The sequence below is a fragment of the Geotrypetes seraphini genome, chromosome 7, assembly GCF_902459505.1.
Source record: "Geotrypetes seraphini chromosome 7, aGeoSer1.1, whole genome shotgun sequence".
Taxonomy (NCBI): domain Eukaryota; kingdom Metazoa; phylum Chordata; class Amphibia; order Gymnophiona; family Dermophiidae; genus Geotrypetes; species Geotrypetes seraphini.
Window position 1 is genome coordinate 70,539,554 of NC_047090.1, and position 25,295 is coordinate 70,564,848.

Genomic DNA, 25,295 nt, shown 5'->3' on the forward strand with positions numbered 1-25,295 from the left:
CCAAATGTCTCTTAAACCAGTGTTTAATTTCTTTTTAATAAACCCATTTAATAATTTATACCACTGGGCGGCCTGGTGACCCAAGAAGTCTGCCTGAAAACACAGGAACTCCATACTATGTTGATTATTAAGATTTTTCCAGTCAGGAAACCCCGCCTGAATGGCATGCTTCAGTTGCAACCATCTAAATCTTTCTGATTTATTAAGATTATATTTATGTTGCAACTGTGAAAATTTAAGCATTTTACCATTTGAAATAACGTCGTCTAATATACGTATTCCTGCTATCATCCAATGCTTCCAGACAAGCCTTTCTCCGCTAATTTGAATCTTGGAGTTCACTCAAATAGATTGATTCGTAGATTTGTAAATTGGAATAGTTGTTAAATTACTTACATATCGCAATGTTTTCCATGTATCAGCTAATATTCTATTATCTTTACTGTAACTAGGCAATTTGATACTGAGCACATGGCAAAGGCATAATGGAGACATGAGTTGCCATTCCAACCACAACCAATCTGGGAGATTTTCCATGTAATTTTTGATAGAGTAAAAAATCAATTCACTGTTACCCATTCTATACCACACAGGATTTTGTAGACCTCAATCATATCCCGCCTCGGTCATCTCTTTTCCAAGTTGAAGAACCCTAACCACTTTAGCCTTTCTTCATTTGAGAAGAGTTACATCCTCTTTATCATTCTGGTTGCTATTCTTTTGAAACTTTTATAATTCTGCTATATCTTTTTTTGACATACAGCAACCTGAATTGAACGTAATAGTCAAGGTGAGGTCGCACCATTGAGCGATACAGAAGCATTATAATATTTGTGCTCTTATTTTCCATCCCTTTCCTAATATTTTCTAGCACCCTGTTTGCTTTTTGGGCTGCCGCTGCACACTGAGCAAAGATTTCAGCATATTGTCTACAATGACTCCTGCCAGAACAGCTGCTGGGATTTCCCAATACAGATGTAAGGTTAGAACCATCTAGCCCAGTTTCCCGTCTTCATGGAGGCCAATCTAGCATGGTTGGTAGGTGCTAGTTGGGCAAGCCCTGTGGGCCTTATGGGATGATGTTCCCTGCCACACAGGCATGCAATTCATGACTGACACAGGACCCCTGGATCCATCACCCCTCCCCTCCCCCTCCCCAATGCCGGATCCTCCCCGGATCCCATTAAATATAGTGCAAAATACAGACAGCAGATATAAAATTCAAAATAAAATAATTTTTCCTACCTTTATTATTGGTGATTTCATGAGTCTCTGGTTGCACTTCCTTCTGATTGTGCATCTTCTATTTCATTTCTTTCTCTCTCCCTTCCCCCCCCCAAACCATCCTGCTTCCCCGACGCAACCTGCTTCCCCTGCCTCCCCCCGACAAGCCAAGCCACCCTGCTTCCCCGACGCACCCTAGCCAAGCCACCATGCTTCCCCTGCTCCCCGACAAGCCAAGCCATCCTGCTTCCCCGACTCACCCTGCTTCCCCTGACCCCCACAAGCCAAGCCACCCTCCTTCCTCTGCCCCCTGACAAGCCAAGCCACTCTGCTTCCCCAATGCACGCTGTTTCCCCTGCCCCCGACAAGCTAAGCCACCCTGCTTTCCCGACGCACCTGCTTCCCTGACCCAGCAACATCAAGGCACATGCAGTGACTGCATTGCACAAGCGCCAGGCCTACAAGTCTTCTCTCCCCCCTCCCTCCCCCCCGGACGTCAATTCTGGGCCAGCCAATCGCTGCCTGGCTGGACCAGAATTTCTTCTCCGATGTCAAAATTGCGAGCAGCAACGGCAGTGGACCGGGATGGGGGGGTTTAAATCAGCACTGGAGGGAGGCTGGTAAGCAGCAACGGACTAGGAGGGGTTGAATCGGGCGCTAGAGGGAGGGAAGGAGGGAGGCTAACTTTGGAGTGGCAGGGAGGGGAAGCGATCGCCCTGTCTCTTTGTCCCCATGCACAGCTTCGGGATGCTGTCTCTGAAAACGGGACATTTCGGCGTCCCGAAGCTGTGTATGGGGGGACAATGGGACAGGGGATCTAAAAACTGGATAGTTCCGTTCAAAACGGGACGTATGGTCAGCTTATGTATGACAGACATACCTCTGAACAAGCCATCATTTCCTTTCACAACAATGTCATAATTTGGGTTGTAGGGATAATTGGAGAATGGCGAGGTAGCCTTTACATTATGGGTGAACCAACCATACATGGTCCAGATTGGTGCCATCATGAGGTATCTGTGGCACTTTTGTGCTCATGGATGTTACTATGAACATGGCAACTGCACAGCTCTGCATGTGTGTACTATGAATGTGTTTTGGACATCTTGCCTCAAATGCCTGCAGCTATGTACATGTATTTTCTTGCTAGCTATATGACTTGGCAGAGTATACCACACAAGTGGGGTGGGTATGGGGACTTGCTGGCAGTGCAGATCCTTACTTTACTAGGGTCTTCTAGATTTTAGCTCAGACCCTTCATGTGGGACCCTGCACCTAGCCTGTTTGAAGAGGCACTCCTTACTTTGCATGACTAGGAGTGCCAGGAGGTCGCTTTCTTAGGCAAGTCCAGGGGTAAACATGTTAGCTGTAGACTCCACAGAACTCTGTCCACTATATCTAAAGATAAACTGCAAACTTATTCAGACGTGGCAAGAGCCAGACAATTGCAACAATCATAATATACACATACAATGCCATTATAAAACGTGACCATTTATTTTTTCATCAAAATGGAACATCTATTAATTGTCAATCCCGCCCCCCAATTCTGCCCTAGCCCCACCCCCAATCCCACCCCCCAATTTCTTCCATTCATTTTTCATGTACCCATGGAGGGGCATAATCGAAAGGGACGTCTAAGTCCGTTTACGTCCATCTCGCAAGTCGTCCAAAGTTAAAAAGAGCCTAAGACGCATGTTCGAAAGATACGTCCAACTTTTTTTTTTTACTTTCGAAAATCATCTAATTATACGTCCTGCCAATCTGATCGTCCAAGCCGCTAAATCGTCCATCTTAATACCACATTTCCATCCAACTTTCCGTCCAAGTCCAAAATGCCTAGAATAAGCCCTGTTGGACGTGGGAGGGGTCTGCAAAGTGATGGACTGCACACCCAGACCACCTAAATAGTGGGGTACCTTACAGGGCACTGCTGTGAACTTCACAAAAAGGGTGCCTTGGCTTCTCCTCACTACAGCTCCCTTATAGGTGACGGTGAGCCTCCCAAACCACCTCCAGAATCCCTTAGACCCACTTATCTACAACCCCAATAGTCCTTATGGCTGCAGGAGCCACTTATATGCCAGTAAAAAAGGGTTTTGGGGATGTAAAGGGAAGTGCACATGTTTAAGTATCAATGCAGTGATTACAGGGGCTTATGAGCATGGGTCCTCCTCTGTATGGGTCCCTAACCCACCCCCAAGATGACTTAAGCTGCCTCTGGGCTGGACGACTAGGCTTTCCTATGCCAGGCAGTCAGGTGATGATGGTCTGGAGGCTGAAATTTAAAGTTGTGAATAAGAATTTTATGGGGGTGGGGGGGTTGGTGATCACTGGGGTAGTGTGTGGGAGTCTGTGTTATGTGTTTTCAGTGCTTATCTGGTGCTTATCATGTGTTACATGGTCTAAGTCACAACATCCAAGCTCCATCTAGGCTCTATTGTTAAACTTTCGGTTATTCATGCTGTACGAATAAGTCTAAGCCAGCCCACATCCCGCCCAACACCCACCCTCGACACGCCTCCTGAAATGCCCCGTTTAGCTTTGGACATTGAGCGGCACTTTGAAGGCCTAGGTCATTTAGAAATATGTCCAAAACCCGTTTTTATTATCGGCACTTGGACGTTTTTGAGAAATGTTCGTCCAAGTGCCGGTTTTTGGACGTTTTTCTCTTTCGATTATGAGCCCCATAATATCTTATTAATTCATAATGGTAACCATAAAATTTTTAAAAACCCACAAAGCACACTATATGCAGAGAAAATGTTAATTATCATTTATATTTGGGGGGTTTCAAAGATGTCAAGGCAGATAACTTTAAAATATGCAATGTCACCTCATAAACTATAGAAAAATAGACAAATATTGTGCAAAATATAGACAGCAGATATAAATTCTCAAAACTGACACATTTTGATCACTAAATTGAAAATAAAATCATTTTTCCTACCTTTGCTGTCTGGTGATTTCATGAGCCTCTGGTTGCATTTCCTTCTGACTGTGCATCCTTTCTTTCATTTCTTTCTTTCTTTCTGCACTCAGGCCCAGCAATTGTCCCTTTCTATTCCCTCCCTCCCTCCTTCCTTCCTATGTCCTTAGTATCCCCAGTGCCTCCTTCCTATGTCTTAGTGCCCCTTCCTGTGTCCTTAGTGCCCCCAGTGCTCCTTCCTATGTCCTTAGTGCCCCTTCCTATGTCTTTAGTGCCCCCAGTGCCCTCATATGTCCTCCTCACTGCCTTCCAGCCTTTGGCCCACCCCTCCAACCCCCTCCGCCGAAGCTAGCCAGCCTACCTCCCTCCCTGCCGCACTAAAGCAAGCTATCCTGCCTCCCTCTCTCCAGAGCCGAAGCCTGCCCATGGACCAGCCCCCGCTGCTGCTACCTACCCGCCTGGCCTACCGCCGCTTCAAACACCACCCCCACCCCCCGGCCCGGTCTACTGCCGCTGCCACCCGCTGCAACTAAAGCAAAATAAGGTCCATGCACCAGCCCACAAATCTTCTTCCCGATGTCAATTCTGACATCAGAGAGGAAGTTACAGGCCAGCCAGACAGCGATTGGCTGGTCTGGAACTTCCTCTCCGACGTCAGACTTGACATCGGGAAGAAGGTTTGTGGGCCGGCGCCTGGACCTTCTTTTGCTTTAGTTGTGGTGGGCGGCGGCGGACCAGGGGGGTGTTTCAAGTAGCGGTAGGCTAGGCAGGTAGGTAGCAGCAGCGGGAGCCGGTCCGGGGGGGGCAGGCTTCGGCTTCGGCGCTGGAGGGAGGGAGGGGAAACGATCGCTTGTCCCGTTGTCCCCACGCACAGCTTCAGGACACTGTCTCTGAAAATGGGACATTTTGGCGTCCCGAAGCTGTGCATGGGGACAACAGGACAGGGGATCTAAAAACCGGATGGTTACCTTACCATTATACAGTACTATTTGGCAATATTAGCGAAACAAATTGTACCCTAATCAAGTCAGAAAAGAAAGTGGTCCATAATTAGCAGGATAACCATTCCACAAAGCTAAACAGATTATGCCAAATTTTTAGTCATCTTATTCATTTACATAGGACTATTGCATATACTGCCCTAAACTTAAATGGATAAGTTATCCATTTAGGTTACGACAGACATTTATCTGGAGAGTGCTAAATATCAGTGTTAGCCACATAACTTTTGGTCTTCCCTCACAGAACACCTCTTCCTAAATTCATAACATTTGGACAAAACATCAAGATACTTGGCCAAAGTTATGCATTAACCCAGGGATGCCCAAAAGGTCTATCGCGATCGACCAGTAGATTGCAGAGCCCATCCCGGGCCTTCGCATTCTACCTGCTTCCCGACATTGGTAAACAGAAGCCACCGGGCCAATCAGCTGGCTGGCCCCGGAAATTCCTCTCCGACATCAGAATTGACGTCGGGGGGGGGGGAAGATGGTTGGCCTGGCGCTTCTATTTACCGCATTGGGAAGCAGGGAGAGCTTACAACTCGGCTGCAGGCAGCTTAGGGGCCTGTTCCCCGACTGCGGTGGCGGTGGCTTGGGGAAGGCAGGGAGAAAGAAAGACAAAGAAAGAAAGGGGGCAGGCAGGGAGACAGAAAGAAGGGAAACAGAAAGAAAGGGGGGACAGGGAGACAGAAAGAAAGAAGGGAAATGTAAAGAAAGGGGAGACAGAAAGAAAGAAAGGGGGCATGGAGAAAGAAAGACAGACAGAAAGAAAGAAAGGGGGCAGGAAGACAGAAAGAAAGAAGGGGGCAGGGAGAAAGAAAGAAAGAAAGGGAAGGGAGAGAGGAAGAAAAAGTTGGGGGAGGGAATGAGGTCTGGAGAAGAGGAAGCATACAGGAGGCTGAAAGAAGGGAAGAAATATTGGATTCACAGTCAGAAGAAGAAAGTGCAACCAGAGACTCATGAAATCACCAGACAACAAAGGTAGGAAAAATGATTTCATTTTCAATTTAGTGATCAAAATGTGTCTGTTTTGAAAATTTATATCTGCTGTCCATACTTTGCACTATGGCAATAGCGTTTTTTTAGCGCAGGGAGCCTATGAGCATCGAGAGCAACACGGGGCATTCAGCGCATCTCCCTGCGCTAAAAACCACTATTGCGGTTTAGTAAAAAGGGAGGGAGTATATTTGTCTATTTTTGTATAGTTGTTACTGAGGTGACATTGCATAAAGTCATCTACCTTGACCTCTTTGAAAACTCCCCAGAATATAAATGATAATTAACATTTTCTCTGCGTACAGTGTGCTTTATGTTTTTAAAATTTTATTGTTGGTAGTTCATTTTGACTTGGTCACTTTAAAAGTAGCTCGCAAGCCCAAAAAGGTGTGGGCACCCCTGCATTAACCAGTCCTGAGTTTTGATAAAAGGAATTTATGTGGTTAACTTGGAGGTTAACTACATAAATCTTTTCAATATTGACATTGTGGCATACTCATTTTCTAGTATGGTAAGCTGTGATTTGAATTTTCAATACTTACTTTGAAGCAACTCTGAAGTATTTCTGGATGAAATAAAATGCTATTCCAAGAGGCAGGAGAGTTATAAGGAACACTTGAGTTGCATATGAGATGACTCCAATGGCAGATATACAAAGTAAAGTGGATCGCGTGAGAGACTCCAGAGTAGGTGGTATGTGCTGTATAAAAAACAAATTTGGAATTTATGATATTAAATATATCAAAGGACTTTTTTACGTAGTACTTAATAATTAAATTTAATTTCTGTTGCTAAAAAGATCCACTATGTAAAACGGGCTAGATTCAGTAGGGTTACCAGATGTCTGGGAAAACCCAGACACATCTTCTTTTTAGATGACTGTTTGGGTGCCCGGAGGGATTTCCAAAACCCGGCAATTTGTCTGGGTTTTGGAAGTCCCTGAACTCGGGGTCATGTCTGGAGGCCCTCTGTGAATGCGTGGATGTCGATGTGATGATGTCATACGCATGCGCGCAATGCCATTGCGTCAACGTTCGCACATGCGCAGAGGATCTCCAGACCTCAGGGAAAGAGACAGGAGGTGGAATGGGGGGCAGCAGGAGGCGGAAGAGGGCAGGGCCAGATGTCCTCTTTTTTTAGAGGAAATCTGGCAAACCCTATGATTCAGTAAATGGTGCCAAAAAAATAGGCACTGAGAAAAATCAGTGCCCAGTGCTATTCTAGAAAGGGCACTCAGGGCTGACTGACAGTATCCTTTATAGAATAGTGCCTAGTGAGAATTCACGCACCCAATTAAAACCTGGTGTGAATCCTGGCACACAAGTTGGGCAAAGATCCCCCAAATTCTGTAACACTGTGCACATATTTTGTGAACGCCCGATCCACCCATTGCCCCTCCTCCCATGGCCATGTGCCTTTTGGGTTGCATGCGAGAGGATTTGGGTGCAGACCTTTAAAGATCCATGTACAAATTCAAATTGTGCCAATTTGATTGTTAATGGCTCAGATCTCAGGTTGCCGTACATGAGGAAGGATACGGTACTACTCGAAAGAGTCCAGAGAAGAGCGACTAAGATGGTTAAGGGGTTGGAGGAGCTGCCATACAGCGAAAGATTAGAGAAACTGGGCCTCTTCTCCCTCGAACAGAGGAGATTGAGAGGGGACATGATCGAAACATTCAAGGTACTGAAGGGGATAGACTTAGTAGATAAGGACAGGTTGTTCATCCTCTCCAAGGTAGGGAGAACGAGAAGGCGCACTCTAAAGTTAAAAGGGGATAGATTCTGTACAAACGGAGAGTGGTAGAAAACTGGAACGCTCTTCCGGAGTCTGTCATAGGGGAAAACACCCTCAAGAGATTCAAGACAAAGTTAGACAAGTTCCTGGTGAACAAGAGCGTACGCTGGTGGGGCTAGTCTCAGTGTTAGAGCGCTGGTCTTTGACCAGAGGGCCGCTGTGTGAGCGGACTGCTGGGCATGATGGACCACTGGTCTGACCCAGCAGCGGCAATTCTTATGTTCTTAAATTTGGGTGCCGTTTTTACCCATAGAATCTGGCGTAATGTGTCTCTCAGTTATCAAGAAAGCATATGGAGATTTTAGACTGCAAGTACATAGTCGTTATGTGTATGTGAACACATATGCACATACACAACAATAATCTAGCTCTGCGCAATTCTGTAGCTATGCGCATATTTTCCATAGAATGTCCTTTGCAGGTGGGTATTCACTTGGGAGAGCATGTGCGGAGCACACACGTATGCGCATAACTTATAATATTCTAAAATATATATGCACCTCTCCAATCTAGGCATAATCATTGACACCAGCTTTATGGGTGGTGTTAAGTACTTGTGCCTACACACATACCTGCCTATATACTCAGTGGCTTAGAGAGGGTGAGAGGCGCCCCGCCCCCTTCTCCGCCCCCACCCCCATCCCCATCCACTCTTTCCCTGCACCCTACTGCCACACAGCCCTTTCCCCGTACCTCTTTAATATTCGCGGCGTGAACAGCAACCCCAAATTTCTGCTCACGTCAGCATCGGCTCTTCCTATGATGTCACTTTCTAGGTGCGAGTCCGGGAAGTGAAGTCAGAGGAAGAGTCGACGCTGGCGCGAGAAGCAGATTGGAGTTGCTGCTCGCGCCACAAATGTTAAAGAGCTACAAGGGAAGGAGCGTGCATGCAATAGTGGGGGAAGGAGCGAGGGCAGAGAGGAGGATGGGTGCCGGCGCAGATATACTATGAAGGAAAGTAGTCACCAACTTTCATTTATAGAATAGAGTCCAGACATGGGCACCTCCGGTCCTCGAGGGCCGGAATCTAATCGGGTTTTCAGGATTTCCCCAATGAATATGCATTGAAAGCAGTGCAGGCAAATAGATTGCATGCATATTCATTGAGGAAATCCTGAAAACCCGATTGGATTCCGGCCCTCGAGGACTGGTGTTGAGCCCATGTCTGGAATAGGCCCTAGAATTGCTTTCCACATCCAAGTAAAATAACATCAATAGTATTTTTGCAGAAAAGATTTTGTAGATGCATCTTAAAGTTAAAAAAAATATGAATAACTTTTCCTGCTTTATCAAAAACTGAACATGCATTAACACAATTGCCACTTTTATTACATATAGTTTTGCACTCTTAGGATCACTGTCTTTTTACTAAAATAAGTTTCTTTGTTAACATGGGATAATTCAGTTTATGCAAGACATGACCCAGAGAACCTGAAGAACAGGATCTCCCTTCTACACACCTTCAAGGTCGCTAAGGTTTTCTCCAGGAGTATCGCTAACCACACCCTCTCTGATGGATATCACATAATGTGATACTCACCAGCAAGCCTTCTCTGGAGTAGCCCCCACACTCTGAAATGCACTCCCTGCAAAGCTTTAACATAAGACTATCTCTACTTCAGGAAACAGGTGAAAGCTTGTCTCTACACCCAAGCCTTTAAAGGAAGGCGTAACTAACTCGCTAGTCACATATACAAGGAGTGACACTTGGCTGCTTATCCACACCTACCCAAGATGAGATAATTTTCAAGCACCAGTCTGACATCATGTGCAACTTTCTTTAAATTAGTCCATTATTTTCTAACCTCTGTTACTCTATCTCTTTTATGTACTCCTTTGCTTATACCCTATGCAAGGGGTAGGCAATTCCGGTCCACGAGAGCCACAGGCAGGTCAGGTTTTCAGGATATCCACAATGAACATATATGAGATGGATTTCCATGCACTGCCTCCTTGAGATGCAAATCTATCTCATGCATATTTATGGTGGATATCCTGAAAACCTGACCTGCCTGTGGCTCTTGAGGACCGGAATTGCCTACCCCTACCCTATGCTGTCTACTGAAATGTTTTATCGCACACCTCATTGACATTGTAAAAATGCTAGACCAAGCATGGTCCCTTTTTAAGGACACAGTCACCGAGGCGCAAAGTCTATATATACCGCGTATCATCAAGAGATTCAAGAGGAAAAAGAACAAGGAACTGGCTCACTGTAGCAGTGAAAGAAGCGATCAGAGATAAAAAGACTTTGTTTAAAGAATGGAAAAGGTCAAAAACGGATGAAAACTGGAAAAAGCACAAACAACATCAAAGCAGATGCCATAAGGCGGTAAGAGGGGCCAAAAGAGACTACAAGAAAAAAATAGCCAAGGAGGCAAAACACGTCAAGCAGTTCTTTCGATATATTAAAGGGAAATGATCCGCGAAGGAAGCAGTGGGGCCATTGGATGACCATGGAATAAAGGGAGTGCTAAAGGAGGACAAAGCCATTGCCAAAAAATTGAACACATTTTTTGCATCTGTATTTACCTAAGAAGATATGAACAACATACCAGAAGCCGACAGGCTATATGCAGGAAACAAAGACGGGAAACTGACTGGGTTGACTGTCAGTCTAGAAGAGGTATGCAGGCAGATTGATAGGCTTAAAAACGATAAATCCCCTGGACCAGACGGCATCCATCTGAGGGTAATCAAGGAACTGAAAGGGGTTATAGCTGAACTGCTTCAACTAATAGCCAATCTGTCGATCAAATCGGGAAGGATTCCGGAAGACTGGAAAGTGGCAAATGTTACACCGATCTTCAACAAAGTTTCGAGGGGAGATCTGGGAAACTACAGACTGGTGAGTCTGACCTCAGTACCGAGAAAGATGGTAGAGGTGCTGATAATGGACTGCATCATTGATCACCTTGACGGACACAGTCTGATAAGGACCAGCCAGCACGGCTTCAGCAAAGGAAGATCTTGCTTGACGAACTAGCTGCACTTCTTCGATGGAGTTAACAGGCAGATAGACAAGGGTGACCCGGTCGACATTGTATATCTGAATTTTCAAAAGGCATTCGACAAGGTAACACATGAATGACTACTTTGATAAATTGCGAGCCATGGAATCGAGGGTGAAATACACATGTGGATTAAAAACTGGTTGGCGGATAGGAAACAGTGAATGGAGGGTAAATGGACAATACTCAGACTGGAAAAGCATCACGAGTAGAGTGCCACAGGGTTTGGTGCTTGGACCGGTGCTCTTTAACATATTTATAAACGACCTAGAAATTGGTACGACGAGCGAGGTGATTAAATTTGCATACGATACAAAGTTATTCAGAGTAGTGAAGACACAGAAGGATTGCGAAGATCTGCAATATGACATAAACACGCTCGAGAAATGGGCTGCGACATGGCAAATGAGTTTTAACATGGATAAGTGTAAGGTGATGCATGTCAGTAACAAAAATCTTATTCACGAATACAGGATGTCCGGTGCAGTACTCAGAGAGACCCCCCAGGAAAGAGACTTTGGAGTACTGGTTGACAAGTCGATGAAGCCGTCCGCACAATGCACGGCGGTGGCAAAAAGGACGAACAGAATACTAGGAATGATTAAGAAGGGGATCAAGAACAGTTCGGAGAATGTTATCCTGCCACCCCCACCTGGAATACTGCATCTAGCACTGGTCGCCATACATGAAGAAGGACACAGTACTACTCGAAAGGGTCCAGAGAAGAACGACTAAAATGGTTAAGGGGCTGGAAGAGTTGCCGTACAGTGAGAGATTACAGAAACTGGGCCTCTTCTCCCTTGAAAAGAGGAAACTGAGAAGGGACATGATAGAAACATTCAAGATAATTAAGGGAATAGACTTAGTAGATAAAGACAGGTTGTTCACCCTTTCCAAGATAGGGAGAACGAGAGGGCACTCTCTAAAGTTAAAAGGGGATAGATTCCATACAAACCTAAGGAAGTTTTTCTTTACCCAGAAAGTAGTGGAAAACTGGAACATTCTTCCTGAGGCTGTTATAGGGGAAAACACCCTCCAGGGATTCAAGACAAAGTTAGACAAGTTCCTGCTACACCAGAACGTACACAGGTAAGACTAGACTCAGTTATGGCACTGGTCTTTGACCTAAGGGCTGCCGCGGGAGTGGACTGCTGGCACGATGGACCACTGGTCCGACCCAGCAGTGGCAATTCTTATGTTCTTATCTGGGAAAATGCCTCCAAGGGCCAATGCTGTAACAATGTCTCCAAGGAAACGTAAGGTAATTGACCAAGTGCAATCAAAGGCTAAAAAATGAAACAAAAGCATAGACAATAAACTCCTGAGGACAGGAATACAAGACTTGTGACAGGGGATAAATAACCGGGATAATAAATACCCAGACAATCTGCTAGTAAATAAATAAAAATAAATAAATATTTGTAAACAAGTTCCAGTGCATAAAATGGGGCCTATGGTTAATAATGTGCAGTAATGGGTTTTCTCCCGCTCCTGAGAACTTCTCATCGGTGCAGAGATTTTTCTGAATTTGCTTTTAATCCACGAGCTTCCATCTTAGGACCTCTAGGGACCCCTGAAGAAGACTATTGTCGAAACACGGACTGTGTTGGGTTCATAGCTCCTAGTGTTTGGGTCCTAGATACTTTTATGTGGATTATTAATTCATATTTTTAATAAAGCCTAAATTTGGAACATCACCTTCTCCACAGAGTTTTTTGTCTTTGTTAGATTCCTTTTCTGTGGAGCACCAAAGGGTCAATTCTTTGTTTGCAGTAATGTGTGACAGCATATGGTGATACAGTAGCACCTTGTAATAAATCTAGCCCTTAGTAAACTATCTGATAATTCATGGGAGGAAAATACACAGGGGATGTCATGGGCAGAAGTGCACGACTTACCTATGATGAAAGGCTAAAGTGGCTAGGACCCTTCAGCTTGGAGAAGAGACAGCTCAGGGGAGATATGATAGAGGTCTATAAAATACTGAGTGCAGTGAAAAGGGTAGATGTGAATCGCTTGTTTACTGTTTCCAAAAATACTAGGACTAGGGGGCATACAATGAAGCTACCTCGTAGACTTAAAACAAACCAGAAAAAAATATTTCCTTACTCAATGTGTAATTAAACTCTGGAATTCGTTGCTGGAGAATGTAGTGAAATCAGTAGCTTAGCTGAGTTTAAAATAGGTTTGGATAATTTCCTAAAAAAGAAGTCCATAGGCCATTTACTTCTGCTTTTGTGGAGAGGAACCATATCCACCCTTCTCTATTCCTCTGGTACAACACCTGACTCTAGAGAAGAATTAGAAAAAATCAGCCAGTGGAGCCACCAAAACTTCCCTAAGTACCTTGCATTTATGCAATCTTTATGCAAATGCAGTACCTTGCATTTATGCAATCTGGCCCCATCACTTTATCTACCTTTAGTTTAGCTAACTCCTCATGAACATAGTCCTTTGAAGATTGTTCAGGTTCCACCACACCTCCATTCCTATTTGTGTTTGTCTTTTGTGGTCCTGCTCAACAGCCCTTCAGCTGTGAGCACAGAACAGAAATATTTATTAAGCAATTCAGTTTTATCTTTAACAACATCTACATATTCCTCCTCTTCACCTCTGAGTCTCACAATGCCACTTTTGCACTTCCTCCTACCTAAAAAATGTCTTGTTCCCCCCTTTTACAATGTTGGCTATTTGTTTTTCCATTTGCATTTTGCTTTCCTTACTACTCTTCCAGTTTCTCTTAACTTTTCCAGATTTTTTTGCCTGTCTTCCTCTTTCTGCAATCTTTTGTAGTTTATGAAGGTTAGCCTCTTGTTCCTTGCCTTTCAAGCTATTACTTTTAAAAACTAAAGCAGCCTTCTTTCCCTCTTACTTTTATTTACTTTCCTTAAAAATGGTTTATTGTCCTTATAATAGCTCCTTTAAATTTTGCCCACTGCTTCTCTACTTCTTCCAGATGTTCACATCCAACAACTCCATGATGTAATCCCCCATGAACAAAGTTAGTTTTTGTAATTCTAGAACCTTCATTTTTGAATGAACCCTCTCTATACATGTCACTGGATGCCAAATGTGCAGTATGGTCCCATCCTACATGGGTTCTATTACCAACTGATGGACCAGTTCTCCCAGTAGAGAATCCAGGATATCCCTACTTTTGAGACCCCGCAATAGGGATAATAACCACAATCAATGTCTGGCAAGTCAAAATTACCTATTAATAGTACTTCCCCTTTTACAACTACTATATATTTAGATTGTCTTCAATTAAATCTCTGTCCACTTCTGTCTGTGAAGGAGTCACACAAATATAAATATATTTTCCATTCCCTCTTTCCAGATTGACCCATAAGCCCACATTCTATAAACGGCGCCTTAAATTAGGTGCCAAGACCAAACCACCATTTAAAAGCAGACTCAAAAGAAATTTCAAGATACCTACCGGCACCTAAAAAAATCCTGCCAGAATCATGCCTACCTAGGTGATTTATGGCACCTAATGCCAATGTAGCACTAGGTGGAAGTGGCAATAGGTGCCATAAAGCACCCACGTAGGTGCAATTCACGACAAAGGTAGGCACCGGAAATGTAGGCCTTGGAAATCCTGGCCTACATTTATGGCACATACCTTTCCCGAAGGCGCAGTTCTCTAAACCACGGGTGTCAAAGTCCCTCCTTGAGGGCCACAATCCAGTCAGATTTTCAGGATTTCCCCAATGAATATGCATGAGATCTATTAGCATACAATGATAGCAATACATGCAAATAAATCTCATGCATATTCACTGGGGAAATCCTGAAAACCCGACTGGATTGCGGCCCTCGAAGAGGGACTTTGACACCCCTGCTCTAAACGGTGACATCATGTGATTGACATGTGATTGGTACCTGTTTTTAAGGTGGCCACTGAAATGGTGCCATTTAGAGAATCTGGGCCGTAGTGTCTCATTCCTACCCTCCCTGTAGATCCTGCAATTGTGTGGCTTTAATATGATGTTTAACATCTGATGCCACTCCCCCTCATTTTCTTCTTGCCTTGTCTTACAGTTTGGTATAACTATATCCCAGTCACAGTTCTCTGAACCATGTCTCCATTATCGCTACTACATCCAAATCAGCCTCTTCCATCACAGCCTCTAGATCCAGACCCTTATTTCCCATTCTATGGGTATTAGTATATACTGCTTTCCAAACATTGCCTCTTTTTCCCATTTGTGTAGAGGCATTTAATACTTATTTACATGTGGACTTTGGCTAACCTACTGAAGAGGGCTTTAAACTAGAGTCATTGGGGCTGGTTGATCAGTTTGCTGCTGAAGGTACTTCTCCCCTTCTTTGATAGATGCACACCACCTCTGGTCAGCAGTCCTTGGAAAATCATCCAATGGTCCAAGAAGACAAAACTCTCTTGACACCACCATCTGCACAGCCACATATTCATCTCCAGGATGTGAACTTCTCTGCCATGGCCTTTACCCTCGACAAGGATTGATGCGAACACCACCTGCTTACCGATTTGCTTTATCTTCTCTCCCATAGCCATGAACTTACTTTTGATACATTCAGAGGGGTACCTAGCAGTATCATTTGTGCCAATATAGATGAGCAGCATCAGATAATAGTCATTAGGCTTGGTGAGTCTTGGCAAGCTCTTCATAATATCTCAAATTCTGGCACAAGGCAGACAGTACACCTCCCGGGGCATCATGTCTGTTTTGCAGATAGACACCCCTGTACCCCTTAGAAGGGAATCACCATCAACTACTACCTTTCACCTTCTAGTGGTCATGGATCCAGCAACTCTGAGGATTTTGAGCTTTGGTTCTTTCCCTGGGATGTTCTCACCTCCTCCACTTCCAGGGCTGCATACTGATTCTTCAGTTTGTTAGGGTGGATAGAGTCACAGCATCGCTCCTACAGAGTCCTGAAATCTGAGTTCAGTTGTCCTCTTTCAGCATAGTCTCTTCTCACCCATTGCAGGATATCTTTTAAGCCTCATGAAGTATTTTATCAATGTAGTTCTCATTTTGTGGATGCTTTTCAATCTTGCCTCCTCGTCTCCCAGATCTTTCACTTCTTTCATGAGGGATTCATGCTGAAGACATCTGGCACAAGGAACCAGTCTCTCTCCTTGTATGATGACATTTTCTGTCTGCATAGAGGCAGAAACAGTAATTGGGGAAACAGCTTTAGAGACTTGATATTTCTAAGCCATACTATAGTTGCAGAAGTACTTGAACCTGATGAAAGAAAAGAGAAAACAGAAGAAGCTCTACCAAAGCCCATAACTTTCTCTCAGCAGTTCTGAAGCTTAAAGATACCCGGAGGGAGCGAACATTGCAGGTAGCGAGGATGTCATCTGCAGGGTCTGCTGGCTAGCTATTTTCAAGCATTCCTGCTGTGAGTGAGTGGACATCGTCATAATTCCTAGAGGGTGATAATCTTGCAGGCAGTGAGGAAGTCACCTGCCGCTGATGTCATCTGCAGGGCTTGCTGACTAGCTATTTACAGGCATTCTTGTCATGGCACATGGCCCATGATGTGTGCCTGCTGGCATGTGCCCAAAGGAGCATGACCAAAGAGGCAGATCCTGCTCCTTTGGAACCCCTTCAGAGCCACAGAGGAGCGAGGACCATGCCACTCTCTTCCTCATATGAGGAAACATTAAGGAAGCAAGAATAAGGCCACAACATCACAATCTGTGAAGAGACATGAGTACTGAAAGTCTCCATTTCTTCAGGGGCTAGGACTCCTCCCCCACAACCCGCCGTAATATGAGAGGTGTAAGTGTCTTTAATCAGAGCTGTTTAGCACCCTCAACAGGCAGTGCTGCTAGGAGTACTTCTTCCCTATCTTCAAGCTCTAGCCATGGGGAAATTGTTTCTGGACATATTAAACTACCATATTTGGTCCTTAAATTTATAATCAATGAATGAGTCTGCTCCTTTTAGCACCTCAGAAGCTACTATTAAAGATGTGATGTCTGGGATTCTTCATATGGAAAAAATGCTTCTTGATCATTTGTTTTCTCAGAGTAAACTCACAGAAGCAGCAGTAGCTAAGCTGGCAGATCAAGAAAAGAGGAGGGTTGAGACACAGGCTACCTCATGACAAGCAGCAATAGCGGCTGCTACCAAGAATAGTTTGGCTATTCATTTACAATTGGAGAAACTGGATATTGTCTCAACAGAGGAATTTGGGTTTATTCAATTTTCCTGTGACTCATTATTTGGCTCCTCTTGAGCTATTCCAGATATACCTGACAGAAGTTTTATAACTGTCTGGTGATGCAGTCTCTGGTTTTTGTTGCAAATTTATGCTACCTCCCTCATGGCGTAAGAACTATTAATCACGAGGGGGGGTCTTGACTCTATTAGTTTTCTAGATAGCTTGAAATTCTCAGAAGACTTAGGGCTCCTTTTACTAAGCTGTGTTAGGGCTTTAACGCGCAGAATAACACGTGCGACATTGCCCCGCACGCTAGACCTTAACGCCAGCATTGAGCCGGCGTTAGTTCTAGAAGCGTAGCGCGGGGTGTTTTCCTGCGTGCGCTAAAAACGCAAGCGCACCTTAGTAAAAGGAGCCCTTAATAATAAAATGAGCAACTTTGCTAGTGACTTTTTCTACAGAAGCCTAAAAGATGCTAGTTTTAAAGCCTTATTTTTCTAATAAAAAATATCTTGTTTTGTGATCAAGCTATTACAATAATATTCTCTGATAACTCTAGAGCTATGCAGTTAAAAGGAAGGATTTCTTACCGCTGAAGTTTTTGGGGTTAGTGGCATCCTATTTTCTTATAGTTCCTTGTAAATGACTAGTGACACGTTGAGAAAATTTATGTTTTTCTTGAACCTCTGCAACTAGAAAATTTTCTTTTGTATAAAACTAGACTTATAATAGCTTTATGGTTTCTCTTCCCTTTTTTCTTTTTTTACTCAAGGCAGAGATAAAAGGAGCATTGGATAGGTTTCTTCATTCCTGTATATTACTTGTTTAAAGATTGAAATCTTGATTCTCTCCCTAGGTTTTTTGAGGATTTCTCCGAAGAGGACTCGAAAGAATTATAATGTGTATTTGTAACAAAGAAAATTGAATGTTGGTTTTTTTTTTCTTTTAAGCATGTTCTGTTGTAATTTTCAAAATAAAAAAAAGAAGCAGCTAATAAACCAAAGGAAAAAGAAAGACTGTCAGTCTACAATGTCCTTATTGGCTGAGGAACCTATACATCAAAGATCAGCCTTTGTTTCTTTGTCATTGTGCAGATAAGTTAATTTGTTTATGGACATGCTTGTTGTTAGATTCATTGTTTGCTACTGGAGCTGATTCTGATTAATATATTTGAGAGTGACATTGCTGAAAAGTTAGAAGGAAAGGTTTGCATCTGCAGATGACACAAAGAAAGCCAAGAGTAGATACTCCAAGTGCATTATTCTGCACTACTTCGCATTAACACCCCCCTAACAAAACCACGCTAGCGTTTTTAGTGCAGGTCGTGGCAGTAATAAATCCAACGCTCATAGGAATTCTATGAGCGTTGGAGCTGTTACTGCCACGACCAGCACTAAAAATGCTAGCGCACTTTTGTAAAAGGTGGGGTTAATGCGAAGTAGTGCAGAATGATGCACTTGGGGGTACTACTACTATTTATCACTTATATAGCGCTGAAAGGCATGCACAGCGTTGTACATTTTGACATTTAATAGGCAGTTCCTGCTCAGAAGAGCTTACAATCTAATTTGGACAGGCAGACATGACATGTAGGCATTAGCCACACTTACAGTAGCATTAGGCGCCGATAGGCATGATTCTGGAGCCATGACATTTTATTTAAGTAGCGCTTCAAATGGCATTTCTCTCTTAACTTAGGCGCCAATAGGGTGCCTACTGGTGCCTAAGTTAAGGCGTTGCTTATAGAATCTCCCCCAAAGTGAATATCTTATCAGATGTCGTCAATGATTGAGCTTCTGTACCCCTCAGGGAAATTAGGGAATACACGCGGTGCGGTTCCGATCCCAGCATACCTCCACAGAACCGTAACAGCCTGCGCTCTACCCCTTTGTGGACGAACCAGGGGAGAGATGGCTCCCAATCCCGGAGACCCGATCCAATCTGCAGACTGTCCAGAGGGCTTACTGCAGGTTAAGCTTACAGAGCACCCTCCAGAAGCAGACAAAATTTGAAATGTCTGCGATCTCCCGCCAAAGGATCACTCGCACAGAGTTGATTCACAGCATGTGGGCAAACCCGTGAAATAAATTTAAAAAAAAAGACTAGGAATTGAAAACAAATCATGAGCAGAATAGACTGATATCAGCCATACAGAGAAGCTGCAGGTACAAAACTGAGCATGACAGAAAACTCATGGGCAGGTAGCCCAAAGGGGAGGGATCAAGTTTTAGTAGTCCTGCAGCAGAAGCTACCAGACATATAAGAATCCACAAGTTCAGCTTCCAGAGGGATCGTACACGAAATGACTGATATATAGAACAACTGATCCTAGAACCAGTAAGCATAGGACTGCTTTAGATTTAATTCTCAACAGAATGCAGCCCCCAAAGCAATGTGTAATGCTGGTGCAGCTGCTCAGCAAAAGTTATCATAATACAATAAAACTAAGTTACTAACAGGAGGGAGAAATATAAATACATTTCTAAAGCAGGTAACTTGTAAAAGGGAGATTATCATAAAAGAAAGAAAGTAGTTAGAAATGAAACATAAGCAGTTACAAGGGTTAGAAGTATGCATGAAATATGGAGACTGTTAAAAATATCATCTTAGAAGCTCAAATAAAATGTATTTATACAAATTTTAAAAAGCTCAAAAGAACAAGCATCTGCCAACACATAAGAAGAGCTATTAAAACTGAGAAGGGTTAGGCAGCAGGTGACTCATTTGTTTTGGAGAGGCTGAAGCATAGGAGTGGTAGAGAGGGGATTGGGTTATACAGCAGAATTTCTCTTTTTCTTTAGCTTCCGCCCCCCCCCCCCCCCCCAGGGTTACCAGATTTTTGGAAATGAAAATCTGGACTCATGGCCCTGCCCCAGGCCCGCCCCAAGCCCTGCCCCCGCAACCTGGTCACTTGTTGGGAGGGCATCTGCACTGGTGTGACGCAATGATGTCACGCGCATGCATGCGTTGCACCTGCGCAGATGCCATCTCGACATTGCTGCTAGCTGGAAGCTTTCAAAACATGGACAAAGTGCCGGGTTTTGAAAAGCCATCCGGACCCCCAGACATGTCCTCGAAAAGGAGGACATGTTCGGGGAAATCTGAATTAGAGAATGACACGGTGACAAAATTCATCACCGTTCCCGTCCCCGTGGATAACCGCGGGAAACCATCTTCATGTAATTCTTTAAGGAGAGAGGGAAGAATCAGAGTATGAATGGCCACAACCACTGACCCACGAGCTTTGCTTTGAAGAATGCTGGTGTAGAAGGATTGAAGTTGAGATAGACACTACAGAATGACAGTCTCTGGTATTCAGAGCAGATATTGTGATGTCATAATGCCTCATTCCACCAGTGCCTAAGAGCCAATCACATCAATTATGTCACAATGGCTTCATTATCCTTGGCTCACATAAGAATCAGAGTATGAATGGCCACAACCACTGACCCGCAAGCTTTGTTTTGAAGAATGCTGGTATAGAAGGACTAAGGTTGAAATAGACACTAGAAAATGACATTGGATTATTTCCCGCGGTTATCCGCGGGGACAGGAAAGGTGATTAATTTTTTCACCGTGTCATTCTCTAATCTGGATGTCTGGTAACCCTCCCACCCCCCAAGAAGTTACATTCTATTTAATATTCTCTATCAGATGATAAAATGGTTTCCAACTTTTGGTGTCTTTCCTTGATTTTCTGGCTCAGTATCTCTTTCCTCATGTTCTGCAAATGTGCTGTTCCAGTTTTTATTTTTGATTTGTCTGTGGCATCCTCTTTACTTTTTCTTTCAATTTCAGGTTTTTCCCAATTATCTTTTAACTTTTTCTTTCAGTTTTAGGTTTTCCTCAATTATCTTTTTTCTTCAGCAATGAATAGTTTAAAATGTTCTCCCCCCCCTTTGCCCTTTCTGTCATTTTTTTCTATCTTCTCTCCTTTTGCCATTCTTTTATCTCTTTATCCTTCTACCTCCCCCTTTCCCCGCAACCAATCCAGGTTTCTCCATTTCCTGACATCATTTGCCCTTGTTCTAACTCTCTTTTCTCTGGTCTGTCCCCACCCCCCTTTCCCATATCTCAACTTTGTTCTCTCTTCCCTTCTAATACTTATTGCCTGACCTTCCTTATATCTATTTCTATTATAACTCTTCCTTCTGTTCCCAACATTGCTCTCCCCCTCACTCCTCACTCTGTTCCACCATTCTCAGATACTTGTTCTCCCCTCCCTAATTCAGTTCTTATGTACTTTCCCTCTCTCCCTAACCCATCCAGTCCAAAACACTGCCGTCCGTTTCATCTTTGGCTTGAAGAAATGGGAACATATAACCCCTTTCTACCACAAGTTGCACTGGCTGCCATTCGAAACCAGAGTTCTATTTAAGTTCTCAATCATCTGTTACAAAACAATATTTGGTCTGTCATCGTATTATCTTTACCCACACTTCAACCTGAATTACAACAATAAGAGCTCCCGCAGAATAAATCTGTTCGCTTTTACCTCACTGAAATCGTGTCATCTTAAAAGATTCTTCGAAAGAACCTTCTCTTTTCAAGCAGCCAAACTAAACTCATGGCTTGCCCAAATTGTGCTTGATGCCTCTTCTTATCTCAATTTTAGAAAACAGATTAAAACTCAACTTTTCAACAGACCAAATCCTTAACGTACTCCATCACTATCCTTTCCCATTCTTTTAAGATTGTTGCTCCCTCCTATTGGCTTGTATGTATTTTCTTTCCTTCACTTAAATTGTAGACGTATAACTTGTTTGAATCTATGATTGCTTTGTTATGTTCTTCTATTTCAACTGCATTGCTTGTATTTCATCTAACTGCTGTGAACTGCCTAGAACTCCCTGGGTATGGCGGTATACAGAAATAAAATTATTATTATTATTATTTCTGTCTTAATACTCTTGCTCTCTTTATGCACCTTGGTGTCCCCTTGACAAATCTCTTGCTCGGTGTCCTCTTCCTACCTCTACTCATTGACCCTTTTATTTATTTATCTATTTGGATTTATATCCCATCCTCCCAGAAAAGCTTAGAACGGGTTACAAGATTACATACATAATGAGACCTAATTGGGTATACATAATAAACAGGGTATACGTAATAAGGGATAACAGGTTTACATAATAAAATAGAACAAGGTCTAGTAATGTTTCAAGTTTATTAGTATTTTATATTCCGCTTATCAAGGTTTATCTAAGCGGTTTTTACAATCAGATACTCAAGTATGTTCCCTATGTGTCCCAGTGGGCTCACAATCTATCTAGCGAACCTGGGGCCACAGAGGACAGAGTGACTTGCCCAGGGTCACAAGGAGCAGCACAGGGTTTGAACCCACCTCTCCCACAGGGTGCTGAGGCTGTAGATCCAACCACTGCGCCATTTTAGGTCATAACATGATAGGACAATACAATGCAATCTTTATTTGTATACCGCCAATACTTCCGTGAAGTTCACAGCGGTTTACATAAGTAATTATGGTGATACAAATTAAAAACAAGTATTACAAAATTTAGGAATTATTAGTAACAAATTCTTGAAATAGATAGGTCTTTTTCAAAACATTTAAAATTAGATTGCTGGTTAATATTAGTTGGTAATGCTTTCCACAGTTTTGCTGCTTGATATGCCCATGTGGAGACCATTCATTTTGGACATTTTTACTTTATACGATCTTTTTAAAAGTTACTGAACCAATTATTTCCAGATAAGCCAAGATCGTCTAATATTCTTAATAATATTTGGGCTTAGAGGATGAGATGTACGGTGTCTGCATCTATGAGACAATCTTGGTTTTTCTTATTACTTAGAGCTTTTTGGACCCCTGTTCGATTACATAAATTAGATAGTTCCAAGTCTAATAGATGCTGGCACTGTCATCTCGAAGCTGGGACGTTGGATCATTTATTATACTATTGTCCCTTGATACCTCAGTTTTGGAGGGCTATTTGGGATCAAGTAAATACTTTATTAGAGAATCCAGTGGCTTTATCGTATGATACTATTTTATTTGGTTCACTTATGAGAGCTAAAAGTCAATTATCTGCGAGAAATAATAAGCTATTTTCTGTAATGACAGGGTTGCCATGTTAAGAAACTGGAAAAACTGGGATAGGTTAAGTTACACATTCTGGTGGGAATCTCTATGTTATACCTTTAAAATGGAGCGTTGCATGGCCGTACAACGGGAACGTTAGAAGAGTTTTATGGATGTTTGGGAGCCATTGGCTACATTTTGTAAGGAGGAATAAATGAGTTTTATTTTATAGACATGTAAACATACACATCCAGGGAGGGTGGGGGGAGGAAATGGAATGGGAACTTGATTTAGGGATTTTATGAATAGATTTATTAAGGTTTTATTTTACCTGTATATCAGGTGAGAGGGTGGGGATAATATAATTGTACGTAGAAGTCTGTAAGTTTCATTGTGCTTGTTTTTAAGTATCCATATTTGTGAATCATTTGTTGCACAATAGTAGTTGAAAAACTTAATAAAGAATTTTTAAAAAAATGACATGATCAAATAGGTCAAAGGCAATACATAGGGGAGCATGATAGTAGTCAAAAAGCATGGCAAAACTTAATAGGATAAGACAGGACAAGATCTCATACAGCATGGGGTGGTGATGTTATAAGTTTGGTATGACATTGCGGTAACTAATAGAGCTTAACAATACTTTATAGTGCCTGACAGTACAAAGTGGGGTAAGGCAGTACATAGCCAAGCATTAGGATGCATAACAGTATGGAAGACAATACATACAGGAGCATGGCAGGAATATGACAGTGCATGGCATGGCAGTACAATACATACCTGTGAATAATAATATATGCTAGGTGTGGTATAACATGGAATGTCTGACAAAGTGTGGAAGTGTGGCACACAATCTCTTTTCATTGGTATTTTAAGGGAACAATTTTATAACAGATCACATAAATGTCAACGGCACATAAGCAGCAATTTTAACCTATTTTTTTAAAACACATAGGTGCCTATGGGCCTTTATAAAATATTACCTCAATTCCTGCAGAAATAGCAGCTAAGATGAAGCTGTGGAAATTTATATCTTCTCAGGAGCAGGCATAAATTTTAGCATGTAACGTGTGCCCATATGTACTGTATCAATAAGTGTATATAGTGTAACTCTGGCCTATGGCCTGGCTGCCCTGGGTAGGCCTGCTCTTACTATTGGAAGCTAAGCAGGGTCAGGCTTGGCTAATACCTGGATGGGAGACCACCTGGGAATACCAGGTGCTGTAGGCTGAAAGGCCCTATGTTGGGCAGCAGTGAGATAGGGCTCCTTTTACTAAGGTGCACTAGCGTTTTTAGCGCACGCAGGATTTTAGCATGCAATAAACTCACGCTACGCAGCTAGAACTAATGCCAGCTCAATGCTGGCATTAGCTTCTAGCGCACGCTATTCCATGCGTTAATGCCCTAACGCAGATTAGTAAAAGGAGCCCACAGTAGAGCCATTCACTAGATAGAAGAAGGCAAAAACAAACTCCTCTTGTACTTACAAAGGACAATACAGAATTATCAGATTAGCAACTCATCCATTAATGAATGCTTTCTTACCTGATCAATAATATTGGTGTCAGCAGAAAAACGATTTAAAATCAATCCCACAGGTGTTGTATCAAAAAACCTATGAAACAAAAGTTAGGAAACAGTAAAGATTATATACCTCTTAACAGTATAATATTATGGCATTGTGCATGCATATAAAATACATGTATCTTTTCTTCCCTTTGTAAGCTTTCACAAATTTTCAAAAGTGAACTAACAGAAGGGAGAGAAATAGATTTTACCAAACTGTGGTAAAAAGTGGCCTTAGCACATCCTTATGCAGGTCATTACCACATGCTAAGGTCATTTTTACCACTGGGATAAAATGACTAGTTTTTCTATTTTCCTTATTAATAGCTATGTGCTAATTTTCCTATTAGTGCAAAAGCCCCTACTACCTATTTTGTAGGTGTTATCTATTCATTCAATTTTCTATACCATTCTTCTAGGAGAGCTCAGAACGGTTTACATGAGTTTATTCAGGTATTCTTTCCCTGTCTGTCCCAGTGGGCTCACAATCTATCTAATGTACCTGGGGCAACGGAGGGATTAAGTGACTTGCCCAGGGTCACAAGGAGCAGCGTGGATTT

At 42.9% G+C, this 25,295-nt stretch overlaps 1 protein-coding gene across 1 annotated transcript in view; it reads right to left on the reverse strand.

Annotated features, from left to right (window-relative positions):
• ABCC9 (ATP binding cassette subfamily C member 9) overlaps positions 1-25,295 on the reverse strand; it is a 343,621-nt gene that overhangs the window by 69,526 nt on the left and 248,800 nt on the right. Inside the window, 2 exon segments of the mRNA XM_033952235.1 lie at positions 6,693-6,850; positions 24,715-24,784. Coding sequence (XP_033808126.1) covers positions 6,693-6,850; positions 24,715-24,784 — 228 coding nt within the window.